The sequence below is a fragment of the Thunnus thynnus genome, chromosome 7 (assembly GCF_963924715.1).
Source record: "Thunnus thynnus chromosome 7, fThuThy2.1, whole genome shotgun sequence".
Taxonomy (NCBI): domain Eukaryota; kingdom Metazoa; phylum Chordata; class Actinopteri; order Scombriformes; family Scombridae; genus Thunnus; species Thunnus thynnus.
In genome coordinates, this window is record NC_089523.1 from 10,933,334 (window position 1) to 10,954,539 (window position 21,206).

At 39.0% G+C, this 21,206-nt stretch overlaps 1 protein-coding gene across 3 annotated transcripts in view; it reads left to right on the forward strand.

Moving 5' to 3' along the window:
- The window catches only part of kirrel3b (kirre like nephrin family adhesion molecule 3b), a 174,345-nt gene that overhangs the window by 124,495 nt on the left and 28,644 nt on the right, over window positions 1-21,206 (forward strand). For all 3 annotated transcript variants that reach the window (XM_067594269.1, XM_067594270.1, XM_067594271.1), the window contains 2 exons: window positions 6,095-6,245; window positions 16,054-16,159. In XM_067594269.1, coding sequence (XP_067450370.1) covers window positions 6,095-6,245; window positions 16,054-16,159 — 257 coding nt within the window. The remainder of the gene's footprint in view (window positions 1-6,094; window positions 6,246-16,053; window positions 16,160-21,206) is intronic.

Sequence of the window (21,206 nt, forward strand, 5' to 3'; positions counted from 1 at the left end):
TTACTTTACATTTTTCATGTCTTTTTTTCTGTAAATAACTACTCCAAAAGAGCTAAACATCCATGAGATGTTTCAGAGTGACTGCCTTACTCATTGGTGGGCGTTTGCCTCAGCATCCAGACTACTTTTTGAAATTAAATCTCTTGAAAATCCAGGTTGTGTTTTGATTACAAAAAGATGGCTGGCCTTTTTTCCCAGTATACAAATCAACTCAGACAAGCAGATGGTGAGATCATGGAACTATCAGTGACTTTGCATTTCTCTCTGGTTTTTTGATCACCTCCTTCAGTGGCATCTGTCTTTCTTCATCTTCCCAACCTGTTATAAAATCTACTGTCATTTTCTGTGTCTGAACCTTTTCTTGGCGAAATTGAAATTTGATTCCCAATGACAGATCATGTTCCCACTTTTGATACCATAACACACGATAGCTGCTGTTCACACCAGCCTGGTGTTACGATCACCTGACCCCACAGATTCTTGACTGACATTATCCCTCAAGGCTAATCATGCAATCAACACTGTCATGTTCTATTTCCATTTAAACAAAGGACATAAAGAGACTAGGCACTTTAGAGCACTAACACCTCCCCCGCCTTCCCTCACTCCCTGCGCTGCCTCATCCCATTATTGGCTTTTTTTCAAAGAGCAGATAAATGCCATTGATTGGACTTGGGTATGGCACCAGGCCGATTTGAATAAAGTGATTGCTGGAGGTGCAGCTTGCTAATGGTGGGTGGAGAGTGCGTTTCCTGCCTTCACTTCCTGTGAAAGGGAAGGAAGATATGACAACATTCTGTGCTGGTGGCTGATGGATGCTCACATGCCTGCACTGAGCCCAAGTATGTCCCTCTCCCCTCTTATCTCTATTGCCTACCATTAAAAAGCAATGGGTTCGATTAAAAGAAGATGGCACTTTTTGGGGTCCGAAGAGCAGTAGGGGGACATTTTGTAAGTATAATCATCTGCTCTGATGGTCTTCTCATATCCCGCAGATGAAGAGGACTAATGTGAGCAGATGTGGTGGAGGATTCACAGAAATGGGTTTCCTGATGGTGTCATATCTAATGATAGTTCTGACCCACAGATAATTTCCCACTAAGGCCTCCAAAACCTCATCTATATGACCTCTTAGAAAACTATTTACTGGCCCAGTGGTTAAAGAAAAAGTGTACAGTACAGTTAAAGCTATCACTTAGCATGTGTGTTGGTTTTACCAAATAAGAGAATCACTGAATTGATGCAGTGCTTATCATTAGTGAGGGTAGCTTTCAAAAGAACATAACAAAGTATATTATGGAAGGGGCATCCCAAATAATTAAGAGGCAGAAACTCGCCAGACTAAGGTGAATGGTTCAAATATCAAGACAAGCTGTGAAAATGTGGGCAGGGGAAATTAATAAATAATGTCCTCCCTTCCTTCAAACACTGCCATCTGCTCCAGTGGAGCTGCTCAGTAGCAAACAGTAAAGGACTGTTTGTTATATGCTGCCTCCAGGTCTGAGCTGTGGTTTGGGGGTGTGCACACTTTCTCTATGATACTTTTGCACTGGAATGGTACAACAAATCATTTGAAAAACATGATGCATTCCCCTCCTAGAAAGTCATTCTCCCCAATGTGCTACATATTTTTTTTCTGAATGCTCTGGTGCCAAGCTGAGAGGTGAGCAGGGGACTGGGGAGTTATCTAAGTGTAAGGTGGTTTAAAAAAAATAGAAAGTAATAATGACATTTTTTGAGCTGTTCTTGCTGGCAAGATAGTACTTTTTTATTGTATACCCTTTCAGCTTTGCAGTAAAATCATGTCACTTTTTAATGCCAGTTAAAATTGCTAAAGTTTACATGAAGCTGTGATCCATTTGTTGATAGTTATCATTTTCAGCAGAGAAATAACTATTATCTTTCCAGTCCTATTTTTGTCTATATTTTCCCTACCTTTCCAGCAAGTGTTAAAACTGTTGCTTTTTATGCCTCTTAGTGTCAATATTTTTTTCCCAATATTCATGTTAGTTTTCTGTGTAATTAGAGTGCTTTATTGCATTTTAATCGTCACACTAACTGAGTAATGGGGTGGGGTAATACTTACAATTAAAGTAACTAATTAAAAAATGAGTGGGCATTAAATATGTCATTTTTTTTTGTTGAGAGACAAGTGTAGTGTTCCCCAACAGTTGAGGAGGATATTAAGTCAAAGGGCTCTTTACTTTCAACACTAGTATACAGTAATTTACTGCGCCAGTTTTTAAAGACCTCAAAAGGTTCTGGCAAGTTAATTAACCTCGTTTATTCAGCATTTAATTTAAAACTGTGATCTGAAACACAGATCAATTTTTTAATTGCTTTAATTGCTTTCAACAACTTTCTAAATGATCTTTTTGAGGTGAGTATTGAGTTAAGTTAAACAAAAGAAACTTATTTAACCTCAGTGACCGTGGTAAAAAAAAAAGATATCTTTTAACTTCTGCATAAATATATTGTACAATGTTAAAGCAATTAACAGTTTTAGTAAAAGAGCTCTTGTGTGGTCCAGAATTATAAATGGCTGATTTAATATAACCCAAAGATTCATTTGATATCTGGGCAAATCAAAGGCGTGTTGGATGGGTTAGTAGAATATTAATGTTGCATATATCATTAGCTTTTGCTTATTTGGTAAATTCAATATCATCCCTGTGAGGCTTATTTCCTCTACATTCCCTATCACTGACCCAATCAAGGCTTTCCCTGCATGCCTGCCAGGTCTCAGTGGGTCATTTTCAATTCTGAGTTAATGTTTTAGGTTTATGAGACAATATGGCTTCAAAATTAAGTCAGTCCTAAATCATAATTCATGTTCATGTTCATTTAAAGTTCAGCCCTATCGTGTTCAAATATTGTCTCAAACATAGTCTTCAAGACATCCACTTGATTTGATTCATTGTGATTCATTGGACTGAGCACATTTTTATTAGTTATAAATAAAAGAATAAATATAAAAGAAGCAAACATGCATCTCAATGTTGATTTTTTTCTGTAGTTTGATTTTTTTGTTGCAAAAAATTTAAAAACATTCATTGTGGTGATTGTATACCACAGCTGACATGCAACATTTGTGTATTTGTAATACATGCATAAGACCTCACAGGAAATGGTGCATGAACATTTAACACTACATGTTGAGAAAAGGCAGTTGCTAGCTAGCCTGCTAGCGCATAGATTATCTCTCCTTATAATTTAATTTATTATACAGCGGTGGAGTATCTCGTATGATAATTTATATATATTAATTTTTTTATGGTCACATTATGCTTGCTTGCTACTTGCATGCTTTAAACGACGCTCATTACTCAAGATCCAAACCTTTTTTTGTTTGGTTTCCAAATAGTGGGATGTTTTAGTGAATTTGGCAGGTATATACTCTCTGAAACACTTTGTTGTAGTAAAAATATACTGTAATAAGAAAAGAGGAGTTTATAGTAAGCACAATTGTTTTTCTGATCACATAATATCCTCAAAAATCTTGCAAAAAGTCTTCCTTGTCTCATTGCAAATTAGAGGACTTTGAAATTAAACCGTTCAGTGTTTTGATGAATTTGACAGTATAATGTGGGCCACCTACAATTTAAACTTTCATATATGGAACAGCAGCACCATTAACATTCTGATAAATATGAGTAGAGTAGAGGTTCAAAGTAAATACAGTACTGGTTTAGGGTTAACAATGAATTAGCTTGGCTGGCAGCACATCAAGTTTTATTGAGCAGATAATCCTTTTGGTGTAGCTGTTTTTTTAATCAGTAGGTAATCCTGTTGTAAAGGTTTTTTCAAGCTACCGGCTGGTCTTTTACTGACAGGTCACCTTCTTGGCAAGTGAAAGCTTGGCATGGAAGTTGAAGCTTTAAGTCAAGCTAAGTTAGCTATTGTTATGTTAGCTGGCTATGGGCTGCTGCAGCACACACACACATTAGAATATATATATATATATAGATAGATAGATAGATAGATAGATAGATAGATAGATAGATAGATAGATAATAAAAATTGTAGTTGGAAGAGAGATGATGTGAACAAGCTCAGGACTAAAATGCCAGTATTAAACCTGAATTCAACAGGTTCCAAAAAAGAGAGCTCCAACAGGATGTCCATGTTGTGAAGTTTCTGCTATTTGTGATTCTTTGTCTCCTCAAGTTGTCAGAAATCACCTAATGCAGCTTTAAAATATACTAGAAAGAAAGCAACCCTTTTCATCTCAATCTTGTTACCTCAGCCATTCCTCTCCTAGCATGGTTAAAAAGATTCTTCTCATAGGCTCTAGGCAGTGATATGAAAATTTATCAGTTTGTAATGTGGCATGGTGTTGAATTCAATGCAGCAGCCAGCTAACCCCCTTTCTAAGATTAATGACTTCAGACAGGTCCAGAGCGACGAGGGAAACAATCCTGATTGTGTCAGAAAGGATATTACATTGACATATCCCAGGTCTGACAGCTAATGTGTTCTGCTTTAGAAGTGACTCACGCACAACTATGAATTTCATCACATGGTTCCTCACATACAAATGGACTTCACAGGCACATGGATGGCATCTATAATATCGCTATACTGTAAAATGCTCATTAATACACAGAAAAAAACATGTTTATCTTAAATCCAATTTTACAGATGTTCTCATGTGAGATACCTTGAGGTACTTGAACTATAAAGTGCTCAGATAAAAATATCTCTTTTTCAAAGTCTTGCAGTCTGGTTTTACAAGTTCAATGACATTTTAATTATATTATTGAGAATATGGTATGCTTAAGTGAGAAGGAAGGCACACAGATTACAGTTTTATTAAAAATAAAACCCTTGCATGAAAGTAGGGAAATGGAGGAGATAATTACTACTGGTTTGTACATTAACAATGAGCCACTGACTCAGCTAATGATTAATGGGTAGTGATTACGGTGGTTGAAATGTAAATGCTCCTTAGCTTTCTTGAACTTTAATACAATGTACCTGGCTAAGTTTCAGTCATGACATCTCAATTTACCCTCTGTGTCTGTCTAGAGCTTGAACCCATTGTACTATAAGTGCCATAACATTTGGAGAAAGAAATGCATACTCAAATGCTGTGTAGACTTTGAGATGCAACATGGATATTTTTCTTGTGTGGTGTGCTATAGGAGTCTAAGTAAATGAGATATCCATGGAGCAATCTATACATTTGTGAGGCTAATCCAAAGGTAGCAGTGCAGTAAAGCAAGTCCACTGTGAGCTCCTTCTGGTCAGCATACTGCAGTAGATCCTTACAGTTCTGTTCCTATATTAGGAAAGTGTTTCATGTACTATACTATTGCAGGGTTTTCTTTTCTTCAAAAACACAGGGCAACCGCAAGTCTCCTTTAAAGAGATGGCAGGGAAATGCATCTTGGCTTTGTGGTTGACCACACTGTGCCCCGTTGCCCACGCAATTTGTTCTAGTCAGTGACTTTGTTCTGTCCCGCACTGGTTAACATAGACTCCCAGAGCCCTCCCCTGAGCGTTTCAGGGAGAGTGAGAGCTACTGAGCTCTACCAACCGATTCCAGATGGCTTCCACAATGGAGGGCTCAGAGGATGAGTGCTGAAAAGAAGATTGATTTTCTTTGTGGAGTATGACAAGCCATGCACTAGAGCGCAGCTCTCCAGACACACAAAAGAGGCTCAAAAAACATATTTCTACTTTTTTTTCATATCAATCAGCCTTGGAGTAAAACTATAGGGTAGAGTGTTCTGAAGGTTTGGCTTGGGTTCTCCAAGAGACAAGATGTGTGTATTCATGAATTTACTGCTGTTTTTTGACACCTTATCCATCACAGCTTATCTGGTGAACTGTTAAGTTCAACCTCTCCTTGTTTGTACATAATTTAAACAGTTTTGAATCCTAACTTGAATTTGAACTTTTGAAGTTGCAATCCAATATGTGTTTGGCTCTAAGTTTTGGGTGTACAGTATTTGGAGTATATTGATTATGCAGAGGCAAGGTTTCAGCATGGCAATCCATCTGACCAACCGACCATGCTTGGTATAGATGTAGAGACTTCAAACATTTATCCTACTTTCAACTTTATTCTGTCATTCTTCACTCTTTGCAGACCTTGCTCCGAGATGGCAGGAGAGAAAGCACCGTGAGCACACTCTACCTATCGCCTTCCAACATCGAGACAGGTCAGAAGATCATCTGTAAGGCATCAAACAAGGCAGACCCCAATGGCAAGGAGACCAGTGTCACAATTGACATCCAGCGTAAGCATACCACATCTTCCTCTCTGCCTCTCTTTCTCTCTTTACTTCTATGTCTTGCAGTGTTTCTCCCCCTCCCTCTTACTCTTTAGTTTTATCTTATTGTTTCATGAAGTTCCTTGGTCAGTGATCAGTACAGATGGTATGACGTGCATCACTCAATATTTGAGGTATATTTTACATGTAAAAGGCATGAAACTGTCAGACAAGCATACATGACTAATTCTCTGTAAACATCTAGAATTCATTTTAAGCTCTGATGGATATTTATAATTGGTTTCCATTTTGCTTTCATACACCATGTAGGTGGGTGGATGGATTGGATTGGTGATGCGTCACTTTTTTTTGTTCGCCATGATGAAATATCAAGGGAACTGTCCATCTAAAATGTATAGGATTGTCTTTTTGGTCCAACTACCTGTCTGCTGTAGCAGTATGCACACTGTCTCCACCTCTTTTATTTCCTTGCTCACGCCATCAATCTTTTTGATGAGAGCATGCACAATACCCCTCTAAAATAGGCAAAGTAAGCCCAGCGTGTAAAACACATTCAGCCTCAATTGTCAGGGAATCTTTTTTCGATCAAGAACCGTTCACAGTAAGAGAAGGGCTTTGAACAAAGGGATTTTGCATCACTCACAGCCCCTTCAACACCATTAAGTATGACTAATAAAGCAGAAAATGCTATTTAGAGAGCCATTATGACTGACGGCCCCATTCTTTTCATTATGTACACCACAAGAGGCAAGCATGGCAAGAGCGGGCACGGCACGATCAGGCCAACTCAGGCGCGGGAATAAAAATGATTAACCGTTGTTAGTGTTTGCAACCCTTGCAGTTTGTCCTCATCATTTTTTTGTCATGCAGTCAGAGAGGGAAGTCTGCCCACATGTAAACTGATTTGTCACCATGTATAATGATGTGTCTGTTATAAATGCTTGCCATCATAGCATCATCCTTTCTTCTGAATGTATGATTTAACCCTGAAAAATGAGTGCAGCAGATTTGCAATTAGCATTCCAAAATGTGCTCTTTACACAATTAAAGCTCCTGAAAACATTTTTCACAGTGTGAGATCAAACTGAGCGACAGCACAGACTAATTGTCGAGATTCAAATTGTCTCCCACAAGGCTTAGCCTCTCGTCCTCACCCCCCACTCCCCTCCTCTGACTTGACAGGTAAAGTGTTCAGCACAGTTCAGCAGAGCCTCCAGAGTTTTTGCTAAGATCCACTTCCAAATTAAGCTGCTCCTGAAATGAAACACGCTGTAATTGAACTTTGATTCATTCGTGTTGGGTATCAATTTGCTTAATTTCAATGCTGCCAAATTTGATTACAAGGTTCTTGGCTCAACAACAGCATCTGAAACACTGTGTATTTTTTTAAACAAAAAATACAAAAAATATATTCTGTGGTGCAGATGTACACCACATCTAGCTTTGAGCAAAACACTTAATTGTAGACTGTTCCGCAGACACATAAGGGCAACCCTAAATACCTGCCTAGTGTAGGGATGTGTGTTTATATATGTGATTGTGAAGGTGTATCTAAATTTCAGTTACTTTTTACAAAGCTGTGAATACCTGAGTTTTCTTTAATTATGTATAAGCATCTTTTGAAAAAAGGCTAAAATTCCTATACACTCCGATAATGTTGCTGGAGGCTGGAAATCTGTACAACACTTAAATGTGAATGCACTGTGCATTGCAAAAAAAGTGGCTAGAGTGTGGCACCCAGTCTTTCTGTTGCAATAAAATCAGGTGGTGGACAAATGAGTAACGGAAAATGGCAAAGAGGATGGAAGCAGATAAAACTTTACCTCCATCTCTTGAAGGACCAGACACCACATCAGTCTGGATAGGTCTGGCCTCTGCGATTGCTCTTCCACAGAGGGCAGTGTGGTGGGACAACTGAGTGGATTTTGATGGGAAGTGTCTGTTGTCATTCAGAGGATGCAGCACACAAACGCTGTATCCCATCTTCAAAGGATGCAGCCAGCAAAAGTGGGTTTTTTAGAGGATGCCATGCAATTCAAAAAATGCAATTTTATTACCAGGAAATTGGCCTCAACTGGCCAACAAAGTATAAATAACTGTGGTAAACTGAGAAAGTTACTTGACACATAGCACACTGCTAGCATCCATTTATCCATTTTCTTTACCATTTATCTTCTAGAGGGTCGCAAGGGAGCTGGAGCCAATCTCAGCTGACATTGGGCGAGAGGCGGGGTACACCCTGGACAGGTCGCCAGTCAATCACCCGGTTGATATATAGTGTAGAGACAGACAACTATTCACACTCACATTCATACATATGGGCAATTTAGAGTCACCAATTAACCTAACCTGCATGTTTTTGGTCTGTGGGAGGAAGCTGGAGTACCTAGAGAGAACCCAAGCAGGAACAGGGAGAACTATAGAGCAAACTATACAGAAGAGCCCCAGCCAGTTAAGTTATGTATTTAGCAGGAACATGTAAGCAGCTGAACCAGAGATCTACCATGCCACGTGACAATGACTGCTTGTGTGCTTTATAAAACAAAAACCAAAACCAAAAAAACTGACACACAAAAAAAAAACTGAGCATTCAACTCTTCAAGGTCTTTTAGTACAACCAACTGCTGAACAAGACTTTTTTAGGCAACTAAATATTACAATTAACTTTCATGAACTGAAAACACATAACAACCATGGCTACGCCTACTCTGTGATTCATGGTTATGTTACCTAACCAACATTGTCGCCGCGGTAGCGACTTGTCAGTCACAATGTAGCCACGCCCTAAATCATACCCTGCTTTATTGTTTACTTTACTCTACATGGGACAATCATTTACAAAATGAACATCATGATGTATTGCAGAAGACTTGAAACTAGTGATTGAGACCATAAACCCATTAGGAAACTGTTTACAGTAATAAATCAAGAGAAAAGTTGGGTCATTTTCTCATAGACTTCCATACAGTCAGACTTCTTCTTGGAGCCAGTGGAGTCGCCCCCTGCTGGCCATTAGAAAGAATGCAGGTTTAAGTCACTTCCGCATTGGCTACACTTTTCAGACCCAGCGCTACCCACTTGCTCCATATAAGACTTACTGTTTTCAGACTCATGATTTTCATATTTCCGTTCCCCCAGGTTTTAATCAAATATGTCAGATATCAAAAAGACATTCCCCAAAAACTGATTGAAAAAATCTCTGTTGACATTATTAATGCTCACTTCTCAAAAAGGGCTGTTTTGCTTGTAAGTGAATTAATAATAATAATAATAATAATAATAATAATAATAATAATAATAATAATAATAATAATAATAACACAATAATTATCAAAGGTGATTCTTAACATTTTTATTTAGAGACCACGGTCAGGCAATAGAAAAATGCAAGACAGAGGAAAATGTATTGCCCCTTTGTTACACAAGAAACAGAAACTGAACCTCTCTTTCTTCTGCTGATGCACTCTCTTAGTGAACCTTTCTCAAAGAAGGTGAAAGCTATCACCCTACACCTATTAAAGCAACATTTCCTTCATGCACTTCTTGTCAGCCTGTGAAATAAATGTAACACTTGACCATCTCTTCTTTACAAGTGCTTGAGAGTTATCTCTATTCTACAGCAAGAACTAGCTACTCTTCAGGATCTAACATCACTGGTACATAATTGTCGGCAGTGTTATATGCTTCTATAAAAATATACACAGCCAGTAGCCAGTAGTGCTATACAATATGCTCACCATACACTGGAAAGTTGAATATCAAAATGTTCTTGTTTCTTCTATCACACTGCATGCTACTTCCTGTTAAACTTGGGCTTCATGCCATTTATATTCACATATTCATCATTCAAAATGTTAATGTTCCCATATACTGTAATAGGTCACTTTTCAAGCTTTCAGCTATGAATGATACTATAGTTTGGTCATCATTCATGCCAGAAAGAAAAGCCCTTTTGTTAAAGCAACTGGAATGATCCAGTGTTGCATATTAATGACATGATGAGAAATGGTTTGTTGCTGTGCACATAAGAACTACTGTATCACTGCCCAAGGCCATGCACAACAAAATCCTGTCAAGTCCTGTATATGACATACATTCCTTACTCATGATAAGCACTCCATAGTCATGTGAATTCATCACTGGTGCTACAATGAAGTCATTAGAAATCATAAAACTGAAAAATTCCAAACTTTGTCTTATTTCTGAAGTTTCAGTCAGTGTTTTTTCAATTCATAATCTCAAAAAAATGTATTATTCTATAAATGGATTGTTGCCAGCAGTGGATAAGGTCTCTACACCATCCCACATTTAACGCAAAAAATTTATGTTCCTTTGCATGTTGTGTTCTCATGTGTTTTAGAAGTGGTGCTGTAATGTGTCTCAGCCCTGTAACAAAGATGGTCTCTGATGAATGGTTGCTATTAGTGTAAGTGGGACCCTGGTGAGGGCTGGATAAAGTAAGTGATAGAAGCTACTGCATTCTACAGCCACTTCTGTCCTTCCGGGACCTGATTGAGTTGCATTATAATTTGCCAGCCTGAAAGTCCCTTTGATCTCTGCGTAGAACCTTTATCCCCATTTTTGGTCAAAGGTATGACCTCAAAAGTGGAAAAAGTTATTTGAGTTATGAAGGGGTGAAAAACACGATTGCCTGTTATAAGGCATTTACAATGCATTACGCAACAAACTGTACTTATTGGTGTACTGATTGATATTGAAAAATTCTCCATGCTGAAATTTAAACTGTAAGCCTACAGTCTTGTGAAAGTAACATTTGCTGTGTGGACAGTTTTGAGAGTTCTTAATTCAAATGCCATTTTATTTTCTCTTCCAAATCAGAAATAGGAAATTCTTAGTCGAAAGCTATTGGTCTCTGACACTCTGTGTGCTAGCTCTGTATCGAAAGCACAGAGATGAAATTGATATAGATGGTCTCACCTAACTTTCAGTGAGACAGCAAATAAGCAAATTTCCTGAAATGTATGTGTATTCCCTGAAGATGTGGAATAACGTCCACAAGACATCTGCATAAATGCCTTTTTTCATGTTACTTTGTGTGGCTGTCCTAGTATTATTTTCCTACCCAGGGTTACCTAGTTGACCATATTAGTAAGACAATTTTAATGGCAACCAGTGATTAAAATCTTCTCAGTCTGTCCGTCCTTCTCGACATTTCACATTCCATTCACCTACACGCATAGGTGCTCTTTTTCTCTCAACGTCATCCTTATAGCAATCCAAATGAGAGTAATCTAAACACAACCTGGCACGTTGCCCACAGCTTAAACCAGCCCAAAATCCAATGAATTTCACAACAGTATTTTATTTTATCATCATTTTAATGCTCATGATTTACATCACCTCAGCATTTTTATTCCCGCGGAAGTTCATACAGAGTTACCTGACCTAAGGTTAGACAAATTAGCATCTAAATACAGTATGTACTGGTGATGTTGTCAAAATGAGAGGGATTTAAAGCCAACAGAGGTGATTCAGAGCCCCGGTTAGACTGCTGACTTCAGTTGTCCATACCAGTCCATTAGCTGACTGTAATTATTTGATAGCAGAGGGGTGTCTACCCCCTGATGCTGTTTTCTCCAGCTGCATGACTTTACTTGCATTACGCCCTTTGGATTTTTAATCAGTGTAAACTCTCCTACCCCGCGGCATAAAACTGCAGTGAAATATGATTCTGATGCTACAATCTCATGTCCCACTAAATCCCACTCATCACATAACTTAAAATATCTCTCAAATATTTTCTAGTCCAGCTGCATATCTGCAGAGTGTTGCCCCACATAGAAACATGCTTTCAAACACATAGTGGGAAATGAATGCACTAGGGACGAGCAAAGCCAAGGTTCTCTGTGTGTTTGCATTGCAAACAAGCTGAGCCATGTGGGGGGAAAATGAATGCCATTTGTTGAGACTAATTAATAAAGAACATGCAGATGTGCAATTGGGGAGGATTTGTTTTGGTAGCTGGCTCAGCTACATGCTCTCCCTGCTTAATCAAGCAGATAATGGCAAATTCATCTGAGAGGGAATTTGAAAGTGAGAGCGAAAGAGTATAAAGGATAAGAATTTTTTGTACATTAGATTAAGGTCTAATGATGCTGTAATACAGAATTATCTTATGTCAATTTGTATGTTAGGCTATGTAAAGACATGACTTCTAAATATGACACTTCCAGTGCCCTGAATCTCTATCAGATGTGTTAAACTAAGCTTTGACTACTATCCTCCGGTTGCATCATTAACAAAACTTTGAAGCTCATGAACACATACTGTACAGACTCTAACAGATGTGTTACAAGGAATACAGCGCTCCTTATTCAGTCTGCTGTATGCATAGTAAAACATCTGCCTTCATTTAAGTGAGTAAATTCTTTGCTGTTCCACAGTTGAATATCTCATGATCAATATGTTGGACCTCAGGTTGTCAGTTAGTCTGTTCTTCCATGAAGTAATCCACTCAGCCAGCCATATGACAGCATGCCCATATTGCTAAGGCTATAAGCCACAAGCTGATGCCACATAAGCAGCTCCCCCATCCTTCAGAGGCAGCCGCCACTCCTGGAGTTTGAGGCTGGTCCTACTGGAGAACAGCTGTCTACAGTGACCTGGGGAGATTGGAAATTGAGCTTTAAGAAAGGGAAAAAACAATTTATGTTGGCACTATCTCCAGGAAACAGAGTGAAGTTGGAAGATTGTTCCAAAAACACCATCTGGTTTCCACTTTGAACTAACCGATCAAAAGCTGTCGGCCAACTACAACACTACCCCCCTATTCATCCTGTTGTTTTCACTGGAGCTCTGAAGAGTCCTACTATCCCCCTTTCCCTCTATCCACCAATCCATCCCTCCCTCCCACTCTCTCCCCCTTGCTACTACTCTCTTGATGAATCTGAGGAATTAACAGTCTTGCATATTGATGAGCCATCACATGATGCCTCTAGTGCACTCACTCTGCAACTCATGCATTTATACATTAAAGTGACAAATTGACTTCTTTATTAAGTAGATGTCTGTCATATCTGAGGGGTCAAAGGTTAGAGTGCCTGATTCACACCCAGGGCTCTTGCTGGCATACTTTTGACAGCTGTTGCTCCCATAGCTGTCTCTGCTTTTGGATCATCAGGGAGTTGGAACTATCTTACAAATTGCTCTCCTGACTTAGAAATAAATGTAAAGTCATCATGACACTACCTCTTGCTGAGAGGGACTGAGGTCTTTTTGTGAGAAGGTCTGTTAGTATGCCTCAATCATTTGAAAAGAAGATTAATTAGTAGCCAGACTGACAGCAATGAGCATTTGTGTCCTTAGAAGTCTCTTGGCAACAAGACCAGAGGAAAAGGTTGGCATGATAGAAAAGTACAGTATAGGAACACTTTTTAGTCAAGAAGACATGTGAATTAGCTTCTACGTTACAGTATCTATTAGCACAGACAACACCTCCAGATCTCCCTCGCTCTCTTTTTATGTCTGCCTCTCTCTTTCCTCTCCAGTGTCTTGCTGGATTTTATTACCACCTCCACCACTGCCACATCTGTCATTTTGCCCCTGAGGTTCCCTCTGCCCACATTTTTGTCCACGCAATTAACCGCTTGCAATGCTAAAAACACCTACTGGGAAGTTAACACTGCAGCTCAAGGCATGGATAGCTTTCCTGCTTTATTACGACACACACCCACTTGCCCTTTCATATACACATATACTCCTACACATGCCAACACACACACACACACACACACACACACATGCACACAGTTGACTGCTCAATACCTGGAGAGACTTGCTGGTTCATTGTGGCCTTCAGTCTTCCAGGATTCACAATGTTGTTATTTTCTTTACTGGCCTGGGAGAACTGGCACAGGTGGGGCTGCTGATGGGGAATATGGTGTGTGTGCGAGTAGGGAGGAATATGGCACCTGGACCACCCCCATCTCTGGGGCTTTGTGGCAGCTGAGCCAACCTAAAGCATCTGCACAGCCACAGGGTAAAAAACAGTTTTCCTACACTTCATTTCCACACACACACACACACACAGAATCAGAGAATCACTCTCCATAACTATACAGTGTTTGGCTGCATAACCACAGTGTTTGTGTGCTTCTTTAATTCTTTGTGGATCCACCACTGCTCTTCCTGCTACTCATCCGCATCCAAATACAGTCCCTGGTTATTACATTAGTATTAATTAACACAGAGAGGATAGACATAGTACACCTTTGAAGCAGATGGCTGCACCAGCATCAAATCCAGAACTAGCTTTTCCCCCCAAATGACTAATCTACTCTATTTGGTGCTTTACCAGGATGCCAATGGTGCCACCAATGGCAAATGGTAATGACGTTGTGGAATTTGAGGCTTGAGGACAAGTGAAATATTAAGATTTTAAAACATTTATGTATGATTTAAATGTTGTTTTTTAGTATTATTTCCATTTCTGTAGGCAGCAGTATTGAATGCAAATATCCTGTTCATATGCCTTACAGATGAGTACAAACAATTTCCCCATGCTGCGTTTAATAGGACAATACCAACTCATACATGTCAAATTGCATGCAACAATGTATAAAGTAAAAATGTGCTCCCAAGAAGCACAATGTTTCCCCAAATGTTCAGCCAGTATTTGGTTTCTTTGACACCAAATCATTGCATGAATTGTCCAGATCAGAAAAAACTCCATTTGATGCTCCTTAAACATTAGAAATACACTTAATCAACAACTTCTGGTCAGCTATAGGTGATTTTTTGTTTTTCCTTACTGCATCAAAGCCCTCGACAAAATATATCCCGCGTCTACTCAGAAACCCTGACAAATAGCTTCACCTACTTGAAATTCATTCTCTGAGTCTGCAGGGTAAAGAGCTGTTTGTTTCACACGGGACAGGATTGATATGGAAATGAACACGTATCTTCAAAAAGAACCCCACCTTTGTCAATTAGGATAAATTAAGTTGTTTATTGAATTAGCATAGTCTGAATGCTTGTTATTCTAAGAACTGTTTTAATTGCACTGTATCACTGAGGTTGTTCATTGTTTTAATTGCAGTGGGTTGCACTATGGATTATTCACTGTTTGCAAATTGCCCTTTACTGAAACTCATTATTAAGTCAAGTTTTCCTTTGATTTGCTCCTTATAATGTTGCTGATGAATATATGAGGATAAAAATAACATGTTCTCTCCCACACCTGTGAAATACACTACAGTGTTATTCAACAACTGGGTCCAGACCCCTAAGTGGATAGTGAGAACATTAAAAGAGGGCCTCAAATTATTCAGGAGTAATTGCCTATTATTTGGGAGAAAAAGCTGCCACAAACTGTGATAAGTTGTCACAATTGCTCCAAGTGCTGCCACAGTGTATTTGTAAGATAATCCGAATCAAAAGATTTTCACCCACTGGTTTTAAGTGGAGCTATTTACCTACAGTACAGTATGTGTGGTACAGTACAGCTACATAAAAGGCTGCCAAACCAGTTTTAGGTCACAAGAAAAGACATTTGGCAAATGTGCATCGGTCACCTGGATAAAACAGAGAATTTATTTTGGTTGTCAATGTGTTTTGCTGTTTTCTCTTGAGGTTGCATGTTTTTTAAGCTATTTATGAGGTGTCTATTTAGTCTCTGCAAAATTTGTAACATGTTTTCTCTCTTGCTTTCTCCTCTTTCTCATGAGTTGTGTTCAGCCAAAGAAAAAGTCAACAACATAGTGTTTGTCTCAGGTTTACAGTTAACTACAGAATGTTTTCAGGAGGTTGCCCAAAATGTAATTGGTTGTCTTTTTGTCTATGTTTTTTTCTTTAGATCTCCCACTTGTCAATCTCTCAGTGGAGCCTCAGCCTGTTCTGGAGGGCAACCTTGTGAAATTCCACTGCTCTGCAAAGGCCAACCCTCCTGTCACACTGTACAGGTGAGACCATGAACAGAACTGGACCTGTTTCCAGAGCACATGCACAAGCAATCAATGAATAATTCATAAACAACCCGTAATATTAAAGAGAAAGAAAAAGCGGTACAGTTAACCTTAAATGGGATATTATCTGATCGATGTTACTGGCGGTGGTAATGCATTTTCACATGAAATTTAAATGTAGAGTCAGTAGCTCTGGAGAAAGATTATTAATATTTGAACTAAACACGCAAACAAATACACCCCTCCCTTCGTGCTCCTTCAAACGCTCCAACCCCAAATTCATGGATGAGCATTGCCAAGGCAACCACCAAAAGAGAAATATGGCAGAATCTAGAGCGATGTGTCAGCTGTAGAATCACTTCTGTTCCTCTCACACTTTATCACAAGCGGGGAAAAAAAAATTAGTCTCATGTGAGCACAACAGTCCATCCACACTCTCTGCCTCTCTGTGGCCTCTCCACTTCTCACTCGACCTGTGTTCAGCATCTCTGTCCACAGAAGCAGACGTCTGTCAGCTGCAGCTCCTGGGGAGCTGAGAGGACAGCAGCCAGCCAAACTGCCTTCACCAGGCTGACTGACAGCAGAAATTTACTGAACCAAAATAGTTTGCATGTCGGCTCAACAGGAAGAAATCGATAATGTTTGTATTTAATAATTCATTGATGTGGTAAATAAGTTGAAAACACATATACAGTGGGATATTTGTGTGATTTACAAAACTGCCTGCTCAGATTACCCTTCACTTAACGCAAAAAAACAGACTCAGAGACTGTCTCAGATTCAGTGTGGATTGATACATTCAATAAAATAGTAGCACATCTGTTCAACGAAAAAACACTTTCTATGTGAATTGGCCATGACCTCTCTCTCTCCAGTTCGCCAGCCCTCTACCAACATTAAACAGGTGCTGGAGATGAGAGACGCCCCCTGTTGCTGATTGGCCACAGTAGTGGTGTGTGGTTCGCTCCAATTGTATTGGATTAGAATCGCTGACTCTACCATCAACACTTCATCGTCGATTGTGTTAATTATCGTCAGACGCCTTCTTATGCTGCCATGACATCATTATATCTGCTCACACTTTGCAAAAAATGAAACAAAGAAATTTAATGAAAATACATCTCACAAAAATCATTTGGGAAACCTTGTCATGTTTCACTGGGTTGCACCAAAGCAATAGAGTGATTTGTTGCATAGCTGTTATTCTTTGTGGTCACATTATCTCCCTTGAACATTAAATGCCCATCAGTGTATTGGAGGAAAGCTAGAAATATAGTGTTCATGTCATCTGATGAAGCTGTCAAGATTACAGTTTTTTTTCTTTTTTAGATTGGGTTGTGTTCCAGAGTTTACTGTTTGAAGGCTGGTTTATCCCTGAGGATGTGCTAGAGTTTTTACGTGTGTGTTGTACATTAGTGGTTGAATGAGGATTCTGCTAATGTTACGTCTGCTCTGTACATCTACAAGAATATGATTGGACATTATGAGCTAACAGCTGAAATCAGCCAATATAAGCAACTTCAGTGCTCTGCTTGCTTCATATGAAGGAAGTCACAGACACATTAGTTTTAGAATGAGAAAATATTTTTCAGTGGCCCAAATACAGCAAGAGCAGAGATTTGATTGCCACTGCAATTCAGCGTAATGACTTAATGATAACTCTTCACAACATAGGTGATGCCCATCCAGTCTTTATTTACTTTGCTAAAAGTTTTGAGAACATGCTTTCACTTTGGCAGTTATGTGAAGATTATTGACAAAAAAGTAAATCTATTTCATTTTCAAAGTCCAAATTGCATATGCATAAAGAAAAAAACAAACAAACAAAAAAACAGAAAATGTGGAGGGATTTCAGTGCTTTCTGAAACCATTGTACAAACAGAACAGCTTTGCACCTTTTACAGCAGTGCATTTTTCTGTTGTTGTTGTTTTGTATAGGTATGTATGTAAAGGTATTCAACAACTCTATATTGTCAGACAGAATGTTGATGTTGGACAAATCTGCAAATCCCTGGATTAAGGTCTTTCTTGGTATGTAAAATTAATATAATAAATGTTTTATATTGTTTAGGTAAAATACACAAAATAATCCTTTTTCCTGTTTCAATGATAACCCAAACCATACAGTATGTTGATAGCCATCTTTGACAGACACATCACAACACTGCTGAAAATACAGTTGTTGATGAAATGTAGTCTGGCATGTTATATATAAAAAAATAGTAGTACAACAAGTAACAAAAAAAAAACTGTTTACTAAAATGCTTTCTAACAGCTCATTGTGCAGCAGTTTTGCTTAGCAGTCAATTTCTTCTGTTTTTTCAAACCTTATTGAGAGGTCCATTTTCACTTGTGCTTGTTAGAATCTATTTTGTATTTTTTTTTCTTACTACATCTGTAGTTGTGATGAAACAACAAAATGACATTAATTATTCTCATAAATTCTTATATGGCCCTCTGGAAGTGTAATACTGAAGTGATTTGTCAAGAGATGGTTTTCTGTGTGGGAGGTTTTAAAAACACAGCGAAAAATAAATGGAATGAAATCGATAGCAAAGGGAATTGGCCGCCTCTGAATCTTGTAATGGTACTGGGAAATGAAATGGATGTACAACACACTCACAGGTGGCAAAACAGAGATGTTGCCTTTTTGATGGATTCTGCCCTTTTGAAAAAAAGAAGGAGAAGGAAGAAAGAAGGAGGAGGGAGGGGAGTGATATTGTGGAAAACAAGGTTTGTATTTGATTGTGTAGGTGCACAGCAGAGACAGGATGTCTATTGCACCTGCAAAGGGATGTATTGTTATGAGACTGGATCAATGCTAGATTCAGACTTCTCCCCAGGGTATCAAGAGCTAAGATGCAGTGGCAGTTGAGATGACTTTTTCTTTTAGTTTGACAAACTACAGAATGAAAAAAGGTTGGAGGTTGAAGCTAAAAGAGGCTAAAACTGCTGCTTTCCCACTCTCTGAGTTATTTCTTCCTTCTCTCTCTTTTCTCTTGCTGTCGCTTTACTGTCTGGCTTTTTGTCACTGATACAATCCACTGTAGGATTAAATAGTATCCAGACAGACTAATAACTTTTGATACTTCAAGTTTATACTCTCCACCAGTTCTCCAGTTTCATAATCTCCCATTTAGATTTATCTGCAATTTATACAAGTGCTTCAGGACTCCCATGCACCGTTGGAGTTCAATGCATGGCAGACATGGGATTTTTGGACCCATTATGCCTTGCCTGAGAGGCTTCGACTAGTGAGAGCCCCCCACAAATTCCCCCTCTAGGGAGCAATATCACAGAGGAGGGCAGGAAGCTGGTCAAGCAGTGTGGGGCCATTATTCAGTACTAATATACTCTGTCTACCCCAGATCAGATACAGCACAAGGACAGAGTAGTTCTGAGATGAATAGCCTCTTTTCCATCCCCGGGAGAGCCATTCATTCCCAATGTGCACTGCGCCGCTTTGCCATCCCCAATTCAATGGACACATGAGACACAGACCCAAGATAGTGGGGGCACTAGTCAAAAGTATGGCGCTGTCTGCTGCCTACAACCCCATGGGATTGCCACATCGGTTCAATAAATCTAACTTTTACCGTAAAAATTGAAATAAGATATATTTCTACATATACCTGAACCTTTGCCAGATCACAGCTCAAGGGGAGAGTAAAGAGGGAGGAAGTCAAGGGATCTGAGAGGACTTGGTATGGAGGCAGGAGTTGGAAGAGAAGATGAAAGTGGTGCTGAATGTGTGAATGAAGTAAGAGTAATGGGCATGTGTTTCAGTCAGCACTCAGGGAATCAACTTAGAGGGAAAGACGAGTGGGTCGGAACATCTTCATTACTGTTTATAATGGTAGGAGGGCTAACCAGAATGCATCACAATCACTCAACCACCCTCTGATGAAGACACAGAGGGTTTTCTCAGATCCAAACAACAATCCACCAGAGAGAAGAGAAAGAATAACAAACAAAGCAAATCAGGTCCCTTGTCTGCATGTACAACTATGCACCAAGTGACAACAAAACCCCCTCCTTTGCATGGCACTGCAGCAAATAACATCCCAATCCTCCCCGCACTTATGTATATTTTCAGTGATGTTGTTGTTGGTACTGCTGGATTGTTTGTTTGCGTTAGACTGACACTTCAGTTGCCATAAACTTGGAGGTAGCCAATTGATATATTTCACCCTATGCCACTGTCTGTTTTTTGACTTGACTCCAGTTCCCTAGCCACCTTTTTTATGCCTACATTAGCTGCAGCCATTGGTGCTTAAAATTTGTTAGAGAAAGTGGTGTTACATTATATTAAAAAAAAAAAAAAAAAGTAAAGCCAAGGTGCAACACCTGAAATGTAACTGGTTCAGTAATTCACAGCATAATTGCAAGAATATAGGTTAATGTGCACTGTTCCTGCACACATACAAATCAATGCAACCCTGACAGGTTGGAAATTATCTTGAGAAGTTGGGCCTAATCAAGAGTCTGCGGTGACCCACAAAAGTTTGCCATAACCCTGAAAAGTTAAGTAAAACAAAGCCAGGGATATCTAAGGAGTTAGAAAAAAAAGTCCCCTGAATACCCACAGAAAGTTGCTTATTTCTGAGCTTTCAAGGTTATCCCTAGCTTTTCAGAGTTAATAGCATACTCCATGACACTTCTTTGTTTTCAAATAGATAGGGTATACTGTAGATAAAAGTATATATTTGTTGAACCTCAATTCCTTAGCAGATCATAGAATAGCTGTGTAATTTATCTCCATGTCAAAATGACTGCATGCTACTAAACTATATTTATTTTATATTGCACCAATAATTCAATATTCATCACATTCAGTGTGCAGAGAGAATGAAACTGCATTGTGCTGTGCTTAATCATGCTGATAATAACTGTGGGGCCTGATTTACTGTGGATCCTGATGCTGATGGCACAGATACCTGCCTAATTTAATTGTTACTGTTTTATTGGATTAAAATCACATTCAGCACATACAAAACTCTCCCCCTCTTCCATGTCTCCTTCATCCTCTGCTTCCATTAATGGC